Source organism: Balaenoptera musculus, chromosome 8 (assembly GCF_009873245.2).
Source record: "Balaenoptera musculus isolate JJ_BM4_2016_0621 chromosome 8, mBalMus1.pri.v3, whole genome shotgun sequence".
NCBI classification, from domain to species: domain Eukaryota; kingdom Metazoa; phylum Chordata; class Mammalia; order Artiodactyla; family Balaenopteridae; genus Balaenoptera; species Balaenoptera musculus.
In genome coordinates this window covers 64019237-64043245 of record NC_045792.1, presented here as the reverse complement: position 1 = coordinate 64043245, position 24009 = coordinate 64019237, and the positions used below count along the sequence as shown (strand labels likewise).

The window sequence follows — 24009 nt, the reverse complement described above, 5'->3', positions numbered from 1 at the left end:
TCAGAGGGATAAATTAATTTAAATATGAAAGAAATGTGATACGGGATATAGAATGAGAAACTTCGAAATACTTTTATTAGGAGATCCATAATGAGAGAATAAGGGAGAGAAAATATTCAAAGGAATTTCCCAGGATCTGAGAATTTTCCAGAACTAAAGAAAGACATGAATCCTTGCATTTAGAAAGTACAGAGACTCCCAAGCAAAAGAAATAAAAACACATCAGAGAGAAACTTTAGAACCCCAAGGACAAAGTGAAGTTCTTAAAAATAACCAGAGAGAGAAGACAGATTATTCACAAAGGAATGGCAAATTCCAAGACCAATAATAGTACCAGGAGACAATGAAGTAGTGTCCAAAGAGCTGAGAGAAAATAACTGTTAACCTGGAGATAATACTACCAACTAAACTATCATGCAAGCTTGAGGGCTTTGTAAAGACATTTTATGGCAACAACTGAGAAAGTTTACCTCTCACAGATCCTTGCCAAAAGAACAACTAAAGGATGTACTTAGGGAAAAATAAAATTGAGATCAAAAGAAAGTCGGATGCAGGAAGGGATGGTGATCAAAGACATTTGTAAACATGTGGGTAAATCTAAATAAGCATTCACTGTGTAAAACAACAGTCATCATAATTTGGGATTCCAAAAACAAAGTGAAATAAAATACTGAAAAACAGGGACTTCCCTCGTGGCACAGTGGTTAAGAATCCGCCTGCCAATGCAGGGGACACGGGTTCAAACTCTGGTCAGGGAAGATCCCCCATGCCGTGGAACAACTAAGCCTGTGCGCCACAACTACTGAGCCTGTGCTCTAGAGCCCGTGAGCCACAACTACTGAGTCCGTGTGCCACAGCTACTGAAGCCCGCGCACCTAGAACCCGTGCTCTGCAACAAGGGAAGCCACCGCGATAAGAAGTCCATGCACCGCAACGAAGAGTAGCCCCCGCTCGCCGCTAATAGAGAAAGCCCGTGTGCAGCAACGAAGACCCAAGACAGCCAAAAATAAAATTTAATTAATTTTAAAAATACTGAAAAACAATATAATTTAAGTTCAAAGGGGTGATCATTGTTTTAAGGTTGATTCAGGAAAAGGATAGATATCTGATTCATTTAAAATCTAAAGTCATGTAACATGTTAAAAGTTTAAGGGGGCACACTAAAGATTACAACTAAAATATATAAATTCCAAACCAATCTGGGGGGAGGGAAGGTTAGAAAAACTTCAATTAATGAAGCAAATATAAACTACAAAATGAGATGGTAGAAATATATCAATCATAAGAAATATAAACAACTTAGACTTGTTGGTTAATAGAAAACCTCAGATTAGATTAAGAAAAAGTGTTAGTTATGTGCTTTTCAAGAGAAACACCTAAAATACATGAATATGAGGAATAGACAGCTATACAGACTAGATGGTATTGGTCAAACTGAATCAAACTGAACTGAGCTGTCAAAAACCTTTCTCTACACATACTGGTGTTTTCTAATGGTAGTATTATCCAGGTGTGGTGCTAAATATTTTACATGAATTTTATCACTTAATATATGTACTAAGGAGAAGAAAATCCAGGGGTGCTAGTTTCTTTTGTTCTGAATTATTTTGCAGTTGACATATTGAAATTACTGTTGTCAACAAGTTTCCATTTTTTATTGACACCACACTTTCCTTGTTCATAATTTCCGTGACTGTACATTCCTTGAATGAGCAAGAAATGACCCAAAAAGCCCTGGTATTGCTATGAGGAATCTTCACATACTCTCCACGGCATAACCCAGAGACCGTGTGGTGGTGTGAGGTGGAGACCAGAGGTGCAAGACTAGGGATTCTCATAGTGGCCAGAGGAGTTAGGATGAAGCCTCTGTCCCAAAAAAACCCCACCCTGCAGATGATTGTCTCAAAAGGTCAAGTGTCAAATTCAGTGACGTCTGCACCCAGGCCCTTGGGACATCCCTTGAGGGTCAGTTCTGGCCCATAGATACCTTGGCTTAGTTTCTGCTATCTGCTTCCTGCTGGAGCCTACTCTGAAAACTAACCTGGGTTCTTCTCTGTTCCCTCCTGCTGCAGAAGATGGGGTCCCTCGCACAGCGCGGTCCATGTCCCTCTCGCTGGGAAAGGTATGCATGTTCAAGGAATACTGGGGAAAGAAAGACAGAAGTTTCCACAGTCAGCCAGGAAATCAGTCATTCTTGGATCCACAGGTGCAAAAGAACCTCTGGATAGAGTCTCTCATTCAGCTTCCGAACCTTGCTAGCTCATCCTCCAACCTTCCCTTGCTCGTGGCTTCCAGGACTGCACCATCTCTTTAATGAACATGAAATGATGCACAAACTTTGGTATTGCCATAGATCATTTTCATACACTATCCAGGGTTTCATACACTGGCCAATGACTGGGCATCATTTCTGATCCATCTCTTCAGGATCTGATAAATTAAAATCAGAACATGTTGAGAAATCACTCATCACTAATAAAAAAAATTTGTTAATTTTGGCCACTCTCTCTACACCAACCCCCAGCACCATCACTACCCTAAAACCAGGATAGCCAGTGAACAGAGCATTAGGAATTAGTAGGCATTTCCCAGGCCTTTCTGAACTTTGGGTGCTGCCCCCTCCATGACACTGGGCCTGATCCCTTCTCTTCCCACAGAACATGCCCCGCCGGAGGGTCAGCGTTGCCGTGGTGCCCAAGTTTAATATCCTGAACCTGCCTGGCCAGTCACCCAGCTCATCCCCCATCCCCTCCTTACCAGCCCTGGTGAGTATGATAATGCTTGCCTCCTGGGCCCCAGGCTCACAACTATGGGGGTGACCTGGATGGGGTAGGGTCAACAAGGAGAGGAAATTCCCAGCACAGATTCTGGGCTATGGGTTCAGAAGCCTCAGTATAGACCAGGCCCCAGGTCTCGTACTGCCCTGAGAAGACTCAGTGTCCTTGAGCAAAGTGCTGGCAGCTCAGAGAGTGTTCCTTGCAAAGCGTATCTCTTTTCATGCTTCACTCTGCAGTGGGTTTAAGCAGCTGAAGATTGCATTATGGAGTACTTGGTAAGCTGAGCTTTGAGCCCTAGGCCCTCTGATTCCAGAGCCTGAGTTCTTAAACCCAATGTTACCCTGCTTTGATTCATTACAGCATTGTTTACAACATTGAAAAGTTGGAAATAACCAGAATTCCCATTAATAAGAGATTGGTTTAATAAATTATGAAAAGCCCAATAAGGGGTTTCTATGCAGCTGCTAAATATATGATTAAAATATAAAATTTTATTTATCGACATGAAAAAAGTCTATAATTCATTATTAACAAAAAGCAAAACCCCAGTATATACAGCGTAACTCTGTTTTGTAGTTTAAGAAAGAGTTTTTCTATGTGTAAACAGAAAATTCTGAAAGAATGTAAGTAAAACTACTAATAATGGTTATCTCTGGGCAATGGTAAAATCACAGGTGATTTTAATTTTCTTGATGCCTCTTTATATTTCTAGAGTAAGAATGTATTACTTATCATCAGAAAAAGAGATCCACTTCAATTTTTTTTAAAACAAAGACTATTCCTATAAACAAATATTTTCTAGATCCCAGAACTTTGTGAATCTGGTTAATCCTACCTAAAACTCTTTAATTATTTCTCCAATTGTTTCTATATGCCCTGTCCCTGACCAGCACTATTCTATAAGGAACCAATCTGACTGTGTAAGCAATAAAGTGGATTCAAGCTCTACCATAGTACTAATAGGTAGCAATAACTCTTAAACTTCTTTCACCTCTTCCTGCCTTGAGCATTTCAATCATCTATGAAATCAGCATAAACTCCCAAGTGACTCACTAAAATAAAGCAATCTGAAAAAAATTTTTTTGAAAAGGAGCTTCAGGAGAGCTAGTTAGTGGGTTTAAAAGGGACTATTTCCCATTCTATACTAAATGTATAATGTGGCTTCCAAATATATATATTCCTTTAGACTAGGGGTTAGCAATCAGGGTTATCCATTAAAATCACATAGGGTGAAAAAAAAAAAATCGCATAGGGTACTTCTAAAACATTCAGTGCCTAGGCCCCAACCCAAGATTGTGGATTGGATCGGTACTTTAAGAAAATATCCCCCAGGCGATTTTAACATGCAGGCAGAGTTGAAAGCCATTGCTTAAACCAAATCCATTGCAGCGAAACAACGTGGTGTTCCTGGGGAATTTATTATAAAGAAATTTCTGATGCCTTGAGCTTTTAGTAATGGCAGGTATCTCCTGAGTGTTGTGCTTGGAACTGTATCTCGAGGGCAGTGATGGGCTTGTGTGAATCCATCCCAGGGGCCTTGGGACCTGCATTTGGTAGGAGCCTCCCTGGTACTTAGTCCAAGTCAGTAAACAGGGAATAGAGAGAAACCGATGGCTCCCCTCCAGAATGGAGGCTCAAGATGTAAACTCTTTTCCTCACTCAAGGACACTTGGAAGAGGAGAAGGAAAAAGTGCACATTGCCTGTGCCCCAGAGGGAAAGAACACCCAGGAAAGGAGGGCAGAGAAGGCCTGAGGAAGGGCCAGTGCCTGGGCTCAGATGCAGATTGGAAAGCTTGGGGAGGGGGAAGGGGAAAGAGGAGCAGCGGCAACCCCTCCCCGGCATCATCGGAGACCTGTCGGCCCTGGCTTCTTCCTTCCTAGCTGATCCTCGATTCTCTGTCTCCTGTTTTCCATTCAGTCAGAATCACCCAACGGGAAAGGCAACCCACCTGTCACCTCAGCACTGCCTGCACTTTTGGAAAAGTAAGTATGTCCCTTTTCCTCTTAACTTTGGGGATCTCTGAGGAAAATTTCCCCAACTCACCTTTCCCCCCGACCTCACTCCCAAAATGCGATGGAAAGCAAATTAAGTTCTAGGGGAAATGAATGGGACTCTGAGACCCACAAAGATTTCAGACCCAGTTTGCAAAATTCCTGGACCAGGAAGATGCTGCAGCTGAGTCCAAGTGTGCCTCAATCCCAGAAGAGCCCAGAGGGGACAGAAGCCTTCTTTATTCAATGGGATCCTTTGGGCTACAGATACAAGGAAGCCCCAACTCAAAGGGGTTTAAATAGTAGGTCCACAGATGAGGCTTTTCCAGATGTGGTACAGCAAGGTCCCAGCTCAACCTCTACAATTTCCTTTTCTCTGCCCACTTTGTATGTTGACTTCATCAGCAGGTTTGTGGCAAATGGCTACTAGTTCCAGGTATTTCATCCAGACATGACAACATCTAGAGGAAGAAAGGGACCGTCTCTTTCCATGTTTCTTTCTTAGGAATGAACTCAGAAATCTTTTTTCAGTCTCTCTTCTTATCTTGTTAGCAAATTTGGAACACGCTCCCTTTCTAAACCAGTCACAGGCTTTAGGAATGAGATTGTCATCATGGGCTTAAACTATGCCCTAGAGATGGGAAGAGCGCGTCAGCTTCCCATTGACCAAAATGGCTCCATGAAGAAGAGTAAATTCATGAGCAAAATCACGTTGCTTTTAGGAAGTAAGAGGGAGAGTGAGTATTGGATTCGCAACAAACAGTGTCTGCTACGCCTAACTTTTCTAGGCACCTATGCAATTTGCAGGTCTTTTTATCCTCAGCCAAAGCAAGGCAGGCTATTTCTACATACTCAGAGGAATTTACAGCTTGCTTTTCCAGTTCTTTCATTTGCTTGCTGGAAAACATCTGGATCACAGCTGCCACCTCTCAGAACTTTCCCCGTGTGTCTTTCCTCATTTGGTAAAACGTACACCTCTATTCTTCCTTCTTCCTTGCCTTGAGACAGCTTTAGTCCTTCATTTTTCATTGATGTTAGAATAGTTTTGCTTGACCTGTAAAGGAATGTCTGTGTTGGGCCCCTTTTTTAGTACAGACAAATTCCCAGCTCCCCACCCCCAGACTCAGCCTGTTTTCCTCACCTCTCAGAATATGCAACCACCAACCTATCGTTCAGTGACTCTCCCCCCATTAATCTTGACGTTTGCGAGGCAATTCCTCACTTTGCCACCTCACCCCGAGAAAGCTAACAAGTTCTTCATGTTGTGTAGGGTGCTTTTGTTTGTTTCTTTGTTTCCTGGTTTTCTTGATCACTACAGGGACATTGTAAAAGGGTGACAAACTAATAACCACGTGGAAGTAACTGAGGCTACAGAATCTTACCAAGTCCCTAAAGTCATAGTGTCTAGTCCATGGTCTCTGAGTTTCTCCAGAAATGGTCATCTGATGCCCTGAGTGAGAAGCACACTGAAATTCTCCCTTCCTGTCCTGCCTTTGGACACACCAACCCCTTCTTCCCAACAAGGCTCCATTCCTAACTGTCGACCTTCAGAGCAAGTCAAGGCAGAAAATCTATGTCCCCTCTCTCCCCAGCAGACTCTCATGATGGGGCAGGACCTGGACTCTGTAGAACGAATGCTCAGGCCTGCTGAGAGCTTCCATCTGAGGCAGTGGAGGTCATCAAGAACCTGAACTATCCTTGGTAGGAGCAAGCGAGGTGCAAACCTGGGGACAGCTGACAGCAACCCTGAATCAGGAGTGGCAACGAATGAGGATCAATGGTGGCAGCACCATTCCAGGGGTTTAGAACCAGGAGAGATAGGGACAGAGTGAGGATTGAGGCAAGTCAAGCAAGAAGCTGTCTGCTGCTCATTCTTATGGCCTATTCAGAGAGACCACCATGATACATTACCCATGCTGTAGTTGACTTTCCTGTTGGGAATACACCCAGCCTATAAAGATGGCTGCAAAAAGGGGAGGGGATGTTCAAAGGAGGAGGGATTCAGACTAACAACAGCTTCCCCCTCTGGATTTCTAAAAGATGCTAAGTAATTTTCATCTAAATTTATGGAACTGGAAATATCGATTGCTGAGAGGCTGACAATGAGACAATCTGTGCGTGAAAATGAATTCGTATCTTCCATTCTAACATAAATACAGCTGATCCTAGCCACATTTACCATACCGTTAAAGAGAAATAATGCATTATGTGTTAATATGCATTGCTTTCTAAATTGCTGTATTTAAATGATCTCACATTTCCCTAAGCATACAGTGACTAAGCAGGTAGGGAATTGGCTAAGCACATGAAAGATGATGAGAAGATCATACTGCCTGTGGATACTTCACAAGCAAATACCTAACTGCAGACTGCACTCCCAACATAACTTGAGAGAATTCTGAACCTTGTTCTCGCAGGTCACTTCATAATAACCTGTTCTTCACCTCAACAAGGGTCTAGGAACCTGTAGATTTAGAGAAAAATATAGAGAGTGATATTTAAAATTAGTATTAAAGATTAAAATAGAACAAGTTTCAAGAACAGTTTCATAAGTAGAAAAAGCTATTTATTCATGGTCTTTCATTTTTCATTCCTTCAACAATTAATAACCAAGAGCCAGGCACCTAGAATGCACTCAAGGAGCTCATGGTATAATGGGAAAGACAGATGGGGAACAGCCTATTGTAATACAATGTGATGGGTGATATCAGAAGGAAGTACAGGTTACCAAGGGAATAAGACACAAGAAAATGAGCACTCAACCCAGTTTTGGTATGGGGGGTGAGGGGACGGAGGCTTAGAAAATGTTTCCTCTAGGAATTTACTTTAAAAGTGAAACATGAAGGTTATATAGTTAACCAGGTGAATAGGAGGTTAACAACATTCCATGCTCTAAGGCAAGAAAGTATGGAGTAGTCAAGGAACACTACTGATGATTTATCACATGCTTACAATACTTATTATTTATTACATGCTTACTTTTTGCCAAATGATGTTCTAATTGCTTTACATTAATGATCTCATTTAATCCTTACAATAATACCATGAGGCAGGTATATTACTAATATCTTTATTTTATAGATGAGGAAACTGAAACTCAGTGAAATCATCACTTGCCTGAAGTTACACAGCTAGTAGATAGCAGAATTCTTGTGCTTAACCTCATAATAGACCCTCAACTGGAAGAACAGAAAGAAGTTCAGTGTGACTGGTGAGAAGAGAGTGGATTTAAGAGCAATTTTTGCAAAAGCTCCTGTGAGCTATTGTGAAAGAACCTGGTGACTGCCTGGCTGTGGAGTGGAGGGCAGAGTGGGTGGGAGCAGAGGGTGTACACAGAGCCATTCACTGAGGGATCAACACCATCGTAGATGTGGATGGTGCACAGGGCTGGTTTCATAAGGCGGGCCATTATACTGCTATATCACAGAGCAACTTTTCACTATAATCTGTAAAATAACCATTTGGTACACTTTTGGAGCCCTCAAGATAAATTGCTTAAAGGTTTTATATGACATTAAATATATACAGTAAACAACTCCCCTTTGCTGATAGTATTCTGGAATGGATTAGCCCTCAATCAACTAGTAGTGGACCCCAGAAACCTGGGATTGAGTAACAGAGATTAAGGAAGCTATTGTAGCTCAGATCCCCCCGGGCTGGGCTTGTCTGAGGGAGCTTTGGCAGTGGGGGTGGCTTAGAGACCTAGATGAGCCCGAGAAGGTAAGATCTGTCCATTGGAAAGGATTGGAGTCACTTTCAAAATATTGTTAACCATGTGGAAAAAATAGACTCTACTATATTTGCAGGTCACACAACACATTTTGATTAAACAACCCCTCATGTTACTGAGAGCTGAGCACAATGACAAACGTTTTTGACCCAGTGGACATGAGAGAACAATGAGCCTCATTCTAATTAATCATCCCCAAAAGAAAGCATGCAAGATTATGGGCTAGGAATAGATGCCAAGATCCATGAGTGTCTGGCCCAGAAGTCCTTAGGTGGGCACAAGCTGTACTCAGCTCCATGTTTATAGGCATGCATAGGGATTCCTTCAGCTCAACCCAAGCACTGAGTTCTCAGGAAATAGTCATTTACATAGAGGACCTGCCCATTTTGTAAGATTAACGGGCAGGGATGAGATGAGCCACGGTGAAGTCAATACAACTCAGCAAACAATTAAAGTCACTTATTATGTGCCAAGCACCATTCAAACTGAAACACAGTCTGTCTCCCTGCAATCACAGTCATATGGAGAGTCTTTAAAATGCATAGGGAGAAAATTGCAGATAGTTGGAGAAGATATTTAAGGAACTATAAGCTCAGTCTAAGGGTCAGGAAATAATAGTAAACGTTTTACACTCTACCATATTTCATAAAATAATTGCTTTCCCTACCCTTGGCTGTAGCTGTGTTTTTCTGCTCTTGTTCCAGTCGTTAGGACAAATAGGAAACTGCACATTAGGCAAAGATCACATGGAAGGGAGTGGATAATGTAATTTTAAAAAGGAGAAATGTTATGAATAGCTGATATTTTTAGAGTGTTATCTTTCTTGTTCACAATGGGTTTTGGTTTCCAGCCTGATGAAATGTAAATTTTACAAGGTCTGAGGGAAACTAAGACATGTGAAACTGATGCCAAGAATGAGGAGACTCACTCATAAAGCCTGTCTGAGAGGTCGGGGAGGGTGGCAGCTGTGATCTTTCAGAGTCCTGGCTGAAAAGCTCCGCTCGCTGTTCTGTCTTGTTCAAGGGCTCCTCCATGACAAGACTCCCACTGGGATTCCAGACACCTAGGTGAGCTGCAGGATTTATAGAGAAGTCATGGCCATCAGGATATTTCCTTTAAACTCATGATTTCATACCTCAAATGGGCTCCCAGCTCCGTCAGCCATACTACTATGATCTTCTAGCACGTTTGTCCCCCCACCTCCACCCCATGATTCTTACACCTTCTCTTCCCTCCTCAAGCCTTCCTAGACCTCCCTACCTCTCACTTTTAGCAGATGACCTTGTCTTCCATTTTATAGAGAAAATTTAAGCTATCAGATAGGAGGATCCCTCTCATCTTCCTTTGCCAAACTCCCAGCCCACCATCTTCATTTCCTTCCTCCATTTGTTATGACCAAGGAGAAGTTTCTCCACCTTTCTAAGGTATGTCCCTACTCTCTTTTTTCAAAGAATTTATTCCTTTGGTCCTCCCTTTTCTCTCATCCCCTCTACTGGATCATTTCTATCCACATTCAAATGTGCTTTCATCCCTTGACCCACTTTTTCAGCTACGTGTTCCCCTGACACAGTCTTCTATTCCCTGTCCTTGTCAAATTCCTGTCTACGTCTTCCCGCTCCTCACCTCCCATTCTTCCCTCACCCCATTCCAATCTGTCTTTACTCCTACCGTGTAACCAAAGTTCCTCTTGACCTCCATGTTATCCAATCCAATAGTTGCCTTTTCTGTACTCATCTGACTCGGGCTCTCAAAAGTGTGTGTGACACACTTAATGCTCCCTCCTTGACACGCTCTCCTTTTGTTATCAAATGGGGGTCTCACTGCACGCTGCTTACAAAATCACTACTCACAAATGGTAGAAAGGAAAGGTGCCTTTAATCAGAATGCTGGCAATCTGGGGAGATGGTGGACTCAGTGTCCCCAAAAACCACCTCCAAAGATTCTGCTCAGCCATGAAACTTTTAAAGGGAAGGAGGGAAGTAATCTCAGTTAATCATTGGGATGGGGGTCAGAGTGGTCACCATCCCCCCCACTGTATGCAGGCTCGTTCACTCTAGATGTTATCTTGTTCACACAGTTTGGTCACACGGTTTGTTTGGGAGATTACTGAAGGGGAAGCTAGGGAAGAGATCTGGTCATCTGTTAAGTACTTATTCTTCATTTCTACCTTGTTGATCTACGGAAAGAACCAACAAGTTAGGCAAGGTATCGTGTAATTAAAAGATTTGAAAGGTGTGCTTGAGCTGGAGATGAGTAGAGCATGGGGGTGCCTGGCTTAAAAGGGGTAAGAGACCTGTACTCAGAAAACTATAAGTTACTGATGAAAGAAATCAAAGACGACACAAACAGATGGAGAGATATACCATGTTCTTGGATTGGAAGAATCAATATTGTGAAAATGACTATACTACCCAAAGCAATCTACAGATTCAATGCAATCCCTGTCAAATTACCAAGGATATTTTTCACAGAATTAGAACAAAAAATTTTACCTTTTGTATGGAAACACAAAAGACCCCAAATAGTGAAAACAATCTTGAGAAAGAAAAACGAAGCTGGAGGAATCAGGTTCCCTGACTTCAGACTATACTACAAAGCTACAGTAATCAAGACAATATGGTACTGGCACAAAAACAGAAATATAGATCAATGGAATAGGATAGAAAGTCCAGAGATAAACCCATGCACCTATGGTCACCTAATCAATGACAAAGGAGGCAACAATAAACAATGGAGAAAAGACAGTCTCTTCAATAAGTGGCACTGGGAAAACTGGACAGCTACATGTAAAAGAATGAAATTAGAACACTCCCTAACACCATACACAAAAATAAACTCAAAATGGATTAAAGACCTAAATGTAAGGCTGGACACTATAAAACTCTTAGAGGAAAACATAGGCAAAACACTCTTTGACATAAATCGCAGCAAGATCTTTTTTGACCCACCTCCTAGAGTAATGAAAATAAAAATAAACAAATGGGACCTAATGAAACTTAAAAGCTTTTGCACAGCAAAGGAAACCACAAACAAGATGAAAAGACAATCCTCAGAATGGGAGAAAATATTTGCAAAGGAAGCAACTGGCAAGGGATTAATCTCCAAAATATACCAGCAGCTCATGCAGCTCAATATCAAAAAACAAACAACCCAACCAAAAAATGTGCAGAAGACCTAAATAGACATTTCCCCAAAGAAGACAGACAGATGGCCAAGAGGCACATGAAAAGATGCTCAACATCACTAATTATTAGAGAAATGCAAATCAAAACTACAATGAGGTATCACCTCAGACCAGTCAGGATGGCCATCATCAAAAAGTGTACAAACAATAAATGCTGGAGAGGATGTGAAGAAAAGGGAACCCTCCTACATTCTAGGTGAGAATGTAAATTGATACAGCCACTATGGAGAACAGTATGGAGGTGCCTTAAAAAACTAAAAATAGAACTACCATATTACCCAGGAATCCCACTCCTGGGCATATACCCAGAGAAAACCATAATTCCAAAAGATACATGCACCCCAGTGTTCATTGCAGCACTATTTGCAATAGACAGGACATGGAAACAACCTAAATGTCCATCAACAGAGGAATGGATAAAGAAGATGTGGTACATATATACGATGGAATATTACTCAGCCATAAGAAGGAATGAAACTGTGCCATTTGCAGAGACGTGGATGGACCTAGAGACTGTCATACAGAGTGAAGTAAGTCCGAAAGAGAAAAACAAATATCATATATTAATGCACATATGTGGAATCTAGAAAAATGGTACAGATGAACCTATTTGAGAGAACAAATGTATGGGCACCAAGGGGGGAAAGGGGGGGGTGTGGGATGAACTGGGAGATTGGGATTGACATATATACACTACTATGTATAAAATAGATAAGTAATGAGAACCTACTGTATAGCACAAGGAACTTTACTCAGTGCTCTGTGGTGACCTAAATGGGAAGGAAATCCATAAAAGAGGGGATATATGTATACATATAGCTGATTCACTTTGCTCTACAGCGGAAACGAACACAACATTGTAAAAAATATTATTCAAAAAAAAAAATCTTCACAAGGGAAAAAAAAAGTTAGTTACAATATAGCTTTGCTAAGGTGACAAGAAAATGGGCTTCCTGCTGAGGGCAGTTTCCTGCAAAGAGCTGCTTACACTCTCTCAGCTCCCAGGACTCCATGCACTCCGGGTTCTCCTCTTACCTCTGTGGCTGCTACTTCTCAGCTCCTGCACAGGCTCCTCCTTCTCCACCTGAGCTAAGGACAGAGATGCCTGTGGCTTGGTCCTGGGTCCTCTTCTCATCTTTCCTCATGTGATGTCCCCAGACAGTCTTATCCATTCCCCTGGCTTTAAATACCATCTATATTCTGAATATCTGCAGCCTAGAGCTCTTCTCTCACTCACTTTGGTCTATCCAACTACCAACTTGACACCTCCACCTGGATACCTCACAGGCATCAAAAATCTTGTCCAGAAGTTAACCCTTACCTCATCGCTCCTCTTCAGTTCCTCAAACATCTCCACATCTTTTGTATCCTGAGGTCTTCACACATCCTGCATCCTCTACCTGGGAGGATCTTCCCTCTGCTATAGATGTGGCTGACTTCTCCTCTTTCAGGTCTGTGCTTCAGTTACTCCATCTCTGAGAGGCCTTTTCTGGCCACTCAGTCTAAGCAGATTCTCTTCTCATTATTTTCTGTCATTGCACAGAGTTTGTTTCTCTCATAAAAGTTATCACAATTTGTAATTAATTTCATATTTTTTTCTTTCCTTTTTTGGGCATTCTCTCCTGCTGTGCTCCATGTTGGCAAAGACCTTTTCTTTTGTTTTCTAATGTATCCCCAGCACATTACAAGGTGCCTGTGACTTAGCACTGGGTAGATATTTACATGAATGAAGCAGAAGATGGACTACAGAGATGGGATGACTCTGAACGTTTGGTCCACCTCCATCTTCCTCCTCCTAGTGCCCTGGAGCTCCCAGTATCTGTCTGTCCACTCAGAGCATCTCCTGGAATAAGAATAAAAGTGGATTTGAGAGCAGGAGGAAAAAGGCAAGCTGGTGCAGTACTTGATGTCTGGGGGCCTAAGGAGGATTCATGGACTAAGGCCTTTATAAAATCTTAAGGTAGCAAGATTGAAATAAATTCAATCCAGAATGAGTTTCCTCACTTCCGGCCAGGAACAGGCCAAAGACATGGTTTGGTTTTCAGAAGTCCCATCTGTCCCTGAAAGGACGCCCTGTACTTCCTTCTTCTTGCTAGTGGGAAGACGAACGGGGACCTGGATTGTGAGGCCTCTGCTTCCGTGCTGACTCCAAGCTGCCTGGAGGGGATTAGCCAGGAGACCAAGGCCAGGATGGAGGAAGAAGCATACAAGAAAGGGTGAGTCAGCCTTCAGCAGCCCTGAGGTCACCTGGCATTGCTCAAAAGATACCTTCCCACGGGCCTTTCCTGTCTCTTAGAGGATTTAGGGAAGCAAGCCGTGGCCCTGGGACCTCCTTGCCTGAGTAAGGAACTACATAGGAAAGAGCAGTACTGTTCCACAGGAAAGACAGGAGGAAACGAGGCAAGAGGGTGTGGTTAGATAATGACTAGGCTGCCTTCTTTTTTAGGCAGAAAGCCACCAGAATGATCTGGAAATCAGGGGCCCTGGGTGGGTTCCTCTTGGTGGTGCCTGAGGCTTCCTGACACATGCCCAGAGCAGTCACGCCACTGCCAGCAGTGCCCAGGAGCAGCTGCAGCCCCACATCCTGGACCTGCCCCAGCCATCCCTTCTTCCTGTCAAAGGAGTTCCCTCAACTTCCAACTGCCCCCTTCTCTAATTGAGCTTCAGTAGCACTTTTGGCTCGTTGTCAGTCACTGATGAGGCAGAATACTGAGCAAGGTCCCAGCTGAGCCAGGTAGAGAAGTACCTCTGACCAGGTACCACATCCTGAGCTTCTTTCCCGGTAGCTCCTGAGGGAGATACAGCTTCCCTCTGACGTGGGACCTGTGGGCTTCGGTGTGGTGGCCACCTGCACCGTGGTGGGGTTGCCCCAACCCAACTGTGCTAGCCTTAAACACTCAGCTGTAGGACAAGCAAAAAGTATGTTCAGGGTAATATTAAACCTGGGAGAAGGAAGTCAGAGGGTTTCTCTTGGAAAGCCTGTCTTTTCACCCACACCTGTCCTCTGTACTTAGAATGCAGGGGAGTGAATGCTTCCAGCAGCTTTGTGAACATTTACTGTGAACCTGTGTGCCTCTCACTTTCACAAAGCTCCCCAACAAGCCTGTGTGACAGGTGTCACCTTCCCTAGGTCAAGCCATATGCCTGGCACTTCCTCAAAATGTTCCAACATCCGTGCAATGGGTGCCAGCCTCTCCTTTTTACAGGGGAGGAGCTGAGGCTCCAAGGCCACACAGTCCTTAGCATGCAGTCCTTAGCCCTCCCAAATGGTTTGTAGAAGAATCCAGCCAGGAGACTCTGCACCCATGTTTTTTCCCTGTCTCTTTTGTCACACTTTCACATAAACAGGAAGAATGGCCGAGGGGTGAGGGGAAATCATCCTGACAGGAGCCACCGTGGGATGCGGTGGAGCTTCCCAGCTTTTTCCTATTGTGTGGAACCACAGGAAGTGAGTGCGTAATCATCAGAGGTGCTCAGTGCCTCCTCTAGCAACTCAGGAAAGGATGCTCTGCCCCTGGCCTTTCCAGACTCAGTTGTTCGTTGTTGCCTCCCAGATACCAGGAAGGTCTAAAGAAGACCAAGGAGCTTCAAGACCTGAAGGAGGAAGAAGAACAGAAGACCGAGAGCCCTGAGGAAGCTGAAGAGGCAGAAGAAACTGAGGAAGAGGAAAAGGAGCAGAGAAGCAGGTTGGAGCCCTCGCCATTGCTGAAATGGGTCCCAATTCATTTCATTGCACAACATCCCTGGAGGCGCCAGTCCAGGGCAGTTGTGGGTCTAGGGCCCAAGTGAACAGCCAACAGAAACCAAGAGGGCACTCATGTTGGAGGAGGAGGCAAAGGAAATCCCAAAGAGCCCAAATAGTTAATAAGAGGACGTTTGCAAGAGCTGAGGGGTCAGGGGTTGTCAAGGGCTGGGCCGGCAGCAACCAGCAGCTCTCAGGAGCTGAGAAAATGCAAGGGACCACAGTTAGCTCATTGCCCAACCATTCCCATGAAAGAGCCAAGGTCAAGGAAGTTGGCCTGAAGCCCTAGAGGGGAGCTGGGACAGAGAGAACACAGGGAGGTAGGGGATGAACTCAACTTTGTGCCAAAGGTAGTGTCCAACAGGTTCCTTCCATGGTGATCAAACAAGTTTGGTCGTCTGGACGTTGTTTTCACTTTGGTTTGGAAAACTTGGATTTTTCCTTTTTAATATACTTTATATTTCAAGTGCATTTTCCACTAAATCATGAAAGATATATGTAACAGTAGATAAAGGTAATGTAGATCCTGCATCTTGCCCTACCTGTGCCCTATGGATTTAGCGACATAGCGACGTCCTGGATTTTAACGGAAGGCCCCAATTTCTTATATCTGGCCCTCTTATCTCTGTTAGTACATTCAAACCAGAAGTCTTGAATTTTGATTTCTTAAAATGTAGTTACCGCAAACTTGGAACACTTCACCAAAATCATTGTTTTTAGACTCCCAGGTTACCTTGGGGTCCAGGATGGCTTCAGCCAACAATGATCAATTAATCTAATCAGCTGCTACCTTTGGGACAGGGTATGTGTCTGTGCCTCATTGCTGGCAGACTCTGGAAATCACATGCACCCAATGAATAAGGTAATAAAATGTGGATTAGAAGTGAGATGGATGTGCTTCAAAACACATAGGAATGACCAGTAGAGCCTAGTTGGTGGAAGATTCAACCAGAGTGAGAGGTATCAGCCTGCATGAGTCAACCCCAGTGTTCAAGGGGAGAGCTGGAGAAAGGGCTTCACTGCTGGAAACAAACCTGTGCAAGGGCACACCACCTCCCCCAAGGAGAGAAGCCCAGTTTTCACAATGAAAGCACAGTCCCTACTCCAAGCGGCTGGTTCCTATCCTTCTTGGACTTCTGTCCCTCCTGGGTGTCCTCTGCTCTTGTTTTCCAGGCCACCAGACTGTCTTCTCTCCTTTCATGCAGTCAAGCCCAGGCCTGGACTTCAGCCCTTTCTTTGGCTCCCTTCAAAACAGAAACACAGGCTGGGACTTCTAACCCTTCCAAACACTGAGAAAGAACAAAAGAGAACTGAACAGAGAGAGTACATGGAACATAAACAGTCTGGTTTACAAAGCACAGGGCTGGAATCCTTATCTAGCTAATTTGATCTTGGGAGATTGTCCCTCCCATTTCGCGAAATCCCAGAGGAAGTGAGCCTGTGCCTGGCTTCCCCTCTGTCCAGCTCCTGGTCAGCAGCACATGGCAATGGCCGCCCTTTGCATCCATCGTCCAAGAGTATCCTCTTGGTCCTGCTGATCTGGAAAGGCCTCGTTCTCTTTCCCAACTTCTGCTCCCTCTCAGATTCACTTCTTGGTCTTATGAACATGCCTGTACCTCAGGTGGTGGATACCAGGCATCAGCACAGTCCTGAGGTGGGTCCTCGGCCTTCAGCACATGGTGTAGCTTCACCTGTTCAGGCCCAGCAGTGTGGCATCATCTTCTCCGTAACGACAGACACTGCTGTCATAGAAACCGCCCACCCACAGTTACAGGGTCCCTTCCTCACCTGTCACCAAAGCCAGACTAGCCCCGAGAGCTGTTGTGTTCAGTGCCAGGCAATCCATTCATTCTCAAATCCCTTACATACACAGTTGCCTATAGGCACCTGTACTCAAGCATGATTCCCCCATGAAATTTTGGCATCTCACTAAGAAGCAAGGTCTAAGGTTATTAAAAGTTCCATGCCCTACTTAGTGCATTTTAAAAACACTGGGCTAACCCCATCAGCTGACCCCTTATTTAAGAGATTCAACAACAAACACTAGAGTCTTTTTATCTGAATCTCTCCTCTATTATAATAATATGTAATAATATAATCTGTTGTCAATATTACTTTCTGGAGGATCAGCTTAAATGAACTTTGGGTGAATCAACCCAATATCTTAACCATATTAAAACACAGAACACAGTCTTCTGACATTTAGGTAATGCATGGAAAAAGTGAGACTCATAAGATGCAACAGGGAACTGTTGTCTTTTCTCCCACTGTCTGTTCACACTGGCTTTTGGGGGTTAAGATGATATTAGGCAGACTCCTATTCCAATAACTCTCAGAAAATAGGAGTCCTCTGGTCAAGTTTAAGTCCCAAGAATAACCTCATTTCAGTAATGAAAATGGCCAGTTCCCTGAAATAGTCAAAAGCCTGAACTTCTCCCCATACCCCCTCGCCTCTAGCTCCACTCTGCTTCAGGAAGGAAGACTATAGTGGAGACAGAGCTGACTTCTTGCTCTCTGTCACTCCTGCCCTCCACCCCAGCTTTGCTAATGCAGCGCCTGACCTCTCTAGAGCTAACGTTGGGAAAGGGGGTGGAGATTAAGTGTGTAGGAAAGGTATTACCTGACTGGTCTTATTGTGAGCGGGTTCCAGGCCTTAGCAGGGATTTAAGGTTGACCTTCTGATTTTGTTCAGTGTGGTGTTTTATGGGACCTTCAGAGAAAACCAGCCCTCCTACCCCCCAGCGCACACATGTTCACACCATTTCTGAGGATCTCTCAACTGCAGGTCCCCTTATGAGGTCGAATGCAGCTCTTCTGGCCAGCTACTTAAAATCCCTCTCTCAGTCCTTGGGCAGCTGGAAGTACACCTTCCATGCTCAGCTTCTAGGTAGCATTTCCGGACAGGGTCTATGACATCTCATGCCAGCCCTCCTTCTCCTGACTACATCCAGTTAAGGTGAAATATGCACCTTTGACCCACCAGTGGTGGGAGGATGGTTTTCCGTATCGTGGCCCCCTGCTCTGATGCCACCAAGCAGTTCAGCAAGATTTTCACTCTTCACATCTCTCAGGTGGGAGTCACACACAGTCTACTCACTGTGCCCCCAAATTGCAACATACCGAGCTCGCCAAGCAGCATCTCTGAAGCCCCTCTCTCCAGGCCCAGGTGAGGGGGCAGCAACCTCACCCTTCCCAGTGGAAGAGTAGGTAGAACTCAGAACAACCAAAAATTGATTTCCAAAGGAATTCTATTTCTAATCTAATTCCATTTCTAACAGCTTTTGTAGTCTGGAAATGGGTAACCAGCTAAGGGTCACGAAGCCAGATCTTGCCCTCCTCCTTTGCCAGCCGACTTAAGGATGGAGTGAGAGTGGGATTCTCCCTGCTCCAGCAGCTTGTTTTGGAGCACAGAAATACAGCCCAAAAGAAAGACTGTGTCTTAGCATCCAGTTGTATCTGAATAGAAATTAAAGAAACTAAATGGGGCTGAAAGAAACTAAGCTTCCATTTCCAAATTCTCTCTCCCCAACAGTAGTGAAAGTAGCCAATGATTTTCACCTCAGCTCATGTACTCACTATTTTGCTTTGCTTAATTGTTCCTGAAACAATCATCAGTGGGTCCCACATGGAAGAGAAACCAACTAGTGCTTTAGCATCCAAGGCAGGCACTCTGAGCATCTGGCCCCTTTCTACGGAGAGTATGTGTTGAGTCTCTGTACCGCTGTCAGGCAGCTAGCTCTGAATTAGCGCTCTCTGCTTCTCAGCAAATGGTCTGCATATTTCAGTGTCTGTGTGAGCCTCAGGATCTTCAGAAAGCCCTCATGTCCCTTTTCTCACCTCTTCCATTTGGTGATCCTCAGTATTCTCATTGTTATTTTTTAAAATAGATCCGGGATTAGAAACAGGAAGAAATTCTATCTTAATGAATGTGTCCAAGGCTTCTCCAGAGAGCTCTAAGAATGGACGCTTCAAAGCAGACCATCTGACCAAATGTCTTTTCAAGGGGCCACAAAAAAGAGTGGAAAAATTGAAAGGCAGTTGGGAAAAGAGGAAGAGGGAAAAGTGGAGTGAAGCAGGAAAAAACAGAGAGAGATGGATGAAAGGGAAGGAGGGAAGAGAGAAAAGAGAGAGTTGAGAGGGAAGAGAAAAGTGTGGAGAGGGCAGAGAAAGTGGAGGAGGGGTTATTTGGGAAGGAAGATTAATAAGGCTGAGAAAACGTCTTGAATAAGTCACCCAGAGGTTGCTGGAGGCTACGGGTCCTCTGGAGGCCCCTGGGACAGTTTGAAGTGAGCTCTTGAGGTTGATCTGGTTCCTTGAATTACTTGTTGAGTAATTTATTACTCGACATTGAGAGTCTTCTAGGAGTTTATCACAGTCCTTCCACTCTAGATACAGTCAGATGTGGAACTGAGGACAACAAATTATGCACCTGAGCACGGAGGCGGGGGACAGGTTAGAACTCAGACCTGATCACTGATACCACTAAGTACAGAAAAGCTGTTGGTCCTGTCTGGATGCATGGGAGAATGGGTCAGCCAACCTGGTATCTTGGGGCTTGGGAGAGTTCAGATATCAATGACCATCTCATGAGTAGATGAGGGCATGTGCTAATGGATGAATGATCACACAAATAAGTAGAGTGTTCTAGCCTAGACTCTCCCAATATAAAGGCTATAGACTGGTGGCATCAAAATCACCTGGGGAAAAATTTTAAACTATAGATTCTTAGACCATACCTTTGGAGATTCTTATTCAGTAGACCTGGGGTATTTTGAATAATTGCTGCCAAACAACTCTATGCACAGCTGAGTTTGAGAACCACGGCTCAAGACAACATGGAGAGTATTCCAGATGGAAGTTCTGGGCATCGTATATGTGCCCAGTATACTAAACCCTCCACCTATGTTTTTCATTTGACAGCAAACTTGAAGAATTGGTTCATTTCCTACAAGTCATGTATCCCAAACTCTGTCGGCACTGGCAAGTCGTCTGGATGATAGCCGCAGCAATGCTGGTCTTGACTGTTGTGCTGGGGCTCTATGGTCCCTATAACTCTTGTGTGGAGCAGGCCGACGGGCCCCTTGGGAAATCCACTTGCTCGGCAGCCCAAAGGGACTCATGGTGGAGCTCAGGACTCCAGCATGAGCAGCCTACAGAGCAGTAGGAAACCCGACACCCAGCCAGTGCCCTGCTCCAGCACACAGCCTGCTGCCCTTTCCCCAAGCATGATGTGTCAGGCCCGGGCGTGGGCACACCACCGCTGCCGTCAGGGGAACAAGCAGGGGCTCTTTCACACTCGGCACCCCTGTGGGAGCTATTCACACACAGTAACTGATGTTCCTGGATGATCAACAAAAAGCATCAGTGGACAAAGAAGTGGCCTTCACCAGGGAACTCCAGCGGAAGGGACAGTTGCCTGCACCAGCTCAGATGGCTGGGGAGAAACAAAACACCTTCCTTATAGGCAACAGTGCGAAGCCCACTCCCCCTCCCCATTTTCCTCTCTGCCATCGATCGGAAATCAGGAAGGATTGTGTCTAAAGGCTAACTCTGCCCCCAAGGATCAGACCTGGAATTTGGAGTCGCACATGAATATCTTCCCATTTCCCATCTCATTCTTACTGACTCTCCTTCAGCCTTCCCTTCTCCCCTTTGCAATCAGAGTTTCTCTTTACAGAAGTCAGAAAGGTTTCTCAGAAAAACATTTAGGCTGATTTTTAGCTCAGTGCTTGAAATGAAATGGGAAGATGTAAATTAACATATATTCCTCTGTACACATACACAGAGCACACACACACACAGCACACGCATGCACGAAGCCAACTACCCTCCAAACGTGTGCTCTGGGTGTGTGTTCGGGTGAAAGCCAACCCACAGATTTTCCCTAGGTGTGGGGCAGCCACTAGGCACCTGTTCAGTGAGCTTTCCACGTGGACTTAAGATGTTTGAGAAACACTGAAAACTCATGGCTTCCATGGCGAACTTGCTGGTCTCCATTTCCAGGGCTAATTCTGAGCTGCTGTAGAGCACAGTCTATCCCCTCTTTGTTGTCTCTGGTTGAGAGCAGTTAACCCGCCTCTCAGGGGGAAAGAGGAGACACGATGCACTTTCAGCTTCGCTGTGCCCACGTGCGAGTGTGCATCTCCACTGCAGTGTTCCAGTTTCGATGGGATTTCCAACCAAAGTGTAGGTCTCAGAGCATTCCCATTGTTTAGCAGAAAACTGAGAGTGCATCCCACCTCCAGCTGGACTTCTCGCTCCACCTTGACAGCCGCTGCCTGCCTTCTTGCCTCATCAGTTCTGGGGGGGTGCTGGTTTCTGTGTGGGTTTTATGGTGGTGGCTTTGCTGTTGTTTTTGTTTTGCTGTTGACATTTGTTTTTGTTTCTGACACTCATATAGAACTTACTATGAGCCAAACACCGTCTTAGGTATATTATATAGGGATTCATTCATTGAGTCCTCAAGAAAAAGAAAAACCTATGACTCTTCCCATTTTCAGATAAGGAAACTGAAGCACAAAAAACACAAAGTAACTTGCCGAGGATACCCAGTTAGTAAATCATGGGGCTGGAAGTCAAACCCAGCCAGGCTGGCCCCAGGGGCTGTGCTCTCAACCCCTGCACTAAATTGCCTCTTCCAGAAGTCTCCTAACTGGACATCTTACATTCCAGTCCCACTCCCCTGAGTGGCCCTTCAGCCACCCCAAGCCATTTCTGGTTCCCAGACTAAATTGTTTTCTCTCACTAGTTTTTCTTCTGCCGCTCTCCTCTTTTCTTCTGGTCACACCTTAGGACCAAGTGCAAAAATCATCCCCTCCATACACCTTTAATGGCCTCCGTCCAACTCCCCACCATACCCTACATAATAGGTCACACCCTTCTCTGTGCTTTCTGGCACTTTTTAAACATTTTCATTACTACTACTAATGACCATGACTATAGTGTATCAGAATAACTTATTTATGGGTCTGCCTTTCCTAGCATTTTTCCTCAAAGACAAGAACCATGTCTTACCCATTCTCTGGGTAAGCGCCTAGCATGGTGGCTGATGCTTGGGAGGGTATCATTAAATGTTGGTCAAAAGAACAAGTGAGCATTCAGGGGGGTGGAGAGCAGTCTGGGAACAGCTGACGTTCTGCATACCTCCCAACACCAGCATCATCACCACCACCAACTCAATGAAAAAAATAACATCTTTATTAGCCTCGACTTATTCCAGTATTTTTCAGTCTACTCTGTGACCTGATTAGCAACAACATTTCCAAGCTCAAGGGCCAGGCTTGATGCACCCACTCCTTTCAGGAAGACCCACCTAGGTTAGACCCCACTGTAAAAACCACCTGTTGTTTTAAGGGGGGCATCCTTTCCAGGGGCTAGAAAACCACTGTGAGAGAAGCCCAAGCCAGGGTTGACCAAGAATGTGCCATTAAGGTAAAGAGGTGCAGATCACGGCAGACGGACTTTGGCTGCATGGATGGGTGGTTTGCCCTGCCTCTTCCAGGGGGACTGGATACACTGGAGGATGTTTAGGCCCTCAAAGCCAAGTACAGGATACAAATGGAGCTCCAGAGAGGCTGGCTGTGGGGCAGGACTCTAGGCTGGCAACATCCAGTCTCAGCCTCCCGTGAAGAAGGACCAGGCCTAGCTGGCCCATCGCCCACTTGGTCACAGGGTTCCCACCTTTGTTTCCTATTGAGACAAAGGCCAGGAGAGGAGCTGCAGTGACCTCTTGACCCTCCAGCTGCTCCACAGAAAGGCCTGCAAGTATGCTTCCAGACCAGGCCCTCAGCCAAACGACTCTGTGAGTAAAGGGAGGTTGAGAACGAGAAGGAGCAAAAGAGTAACCACGGGTATTCCTGAAAACAGACTCCTAGGTATTTCTTCAAGAAAAGCAAAGATGACCTGAGGCAATTGGAACTGTTGCCAAAGCAGCAGTGAAATGGACAGAAACAGGCCCTGTATTTCCAACAGTGATATTGATCTGAAATAAAAGTTCCCTTCAAAATGCCTCTGAGGTCTGACATTTCTGCTTGGCCCTAGGACTCTCTGTATTGCTCCCTGTGTACAGCCTGGCCGAGTAAGTGGAGAGGGAGATGCTGGATTTGTGTATCACTGGCTGTCAGCTCCTAATGTTGTTAAACCTCACACAGGTGTGCTAGCCTTGAAATATAGAGTGTCACATACCTGAGTTTGAAAATAAAAGCACATTTCCAAACCTTTGGCAGCAGCTGAATGCCTCCTCATTTTGTGGAGCTGGGCCACAACCTTGCCGAACCCTGAATTAGAATCTACTTTCGGATAACAGTGCCTCCCAGAAGTCCCCAGCCCTCGGGTCACTGTGGGCTCCCTCCCAGGGGCTGGATCAGTTCCTCTCCTCGTCCTCATTCCTGATCCTTGTTTCCTGTATCTTCCTGGCCTACGTTTTTTTTGTCGTTTTTGTTTCTTGTTTTTTGTTTTAATTCATACATTTTGCTGTGATAGAGAGTGTTAACTTTTCACCAGTCTGATTTCCACATCTATTTTTTTTTAAGATTTTTTCAGTGTGGACCATTTTTAAAGTCTTTGTTGAATTTGTTACAATATT

General features: G+C 44.6%; 1 protein-coding gene across 1 annotated transcript in view; it reads left to right on the top strand.

The window, feature by feature from the left end:
- The window catches only part of IRAG1 (inositol 1,4,5-triphosphate receptor associated 1), a 169210-nt gene extending 145588 nt beyond the window's left edge, over positions 1-23622 (top strand). The window contains exons 17-22 of the mRNA XM_036862322.1: positions 2073-2122; positions 2658-2765; positions 4696-4760; positions 13780-13899; positions 15238-15369; positions 20346-23622. Of these exons, the coding sequence (XP_036718217.1) occupies positions 2073-2122; positions 2658-2765; positions 4696-4760; positions 13780-13899; positions 15238-15369; positions 20346-20589 (719 nt within the window). The 3' untranslated portion in view covers positions 20590-23622. The remainder of the gene's footprint in view (positions 1-2072; positions 2123-2657; positions 2766-4695; positions 4761-13779; positions 13900-15237; positions 15370-20345) is intronic.
- The last annotated feature ends 387 nt before the right edge of the window (positions 23623-24009 follow it).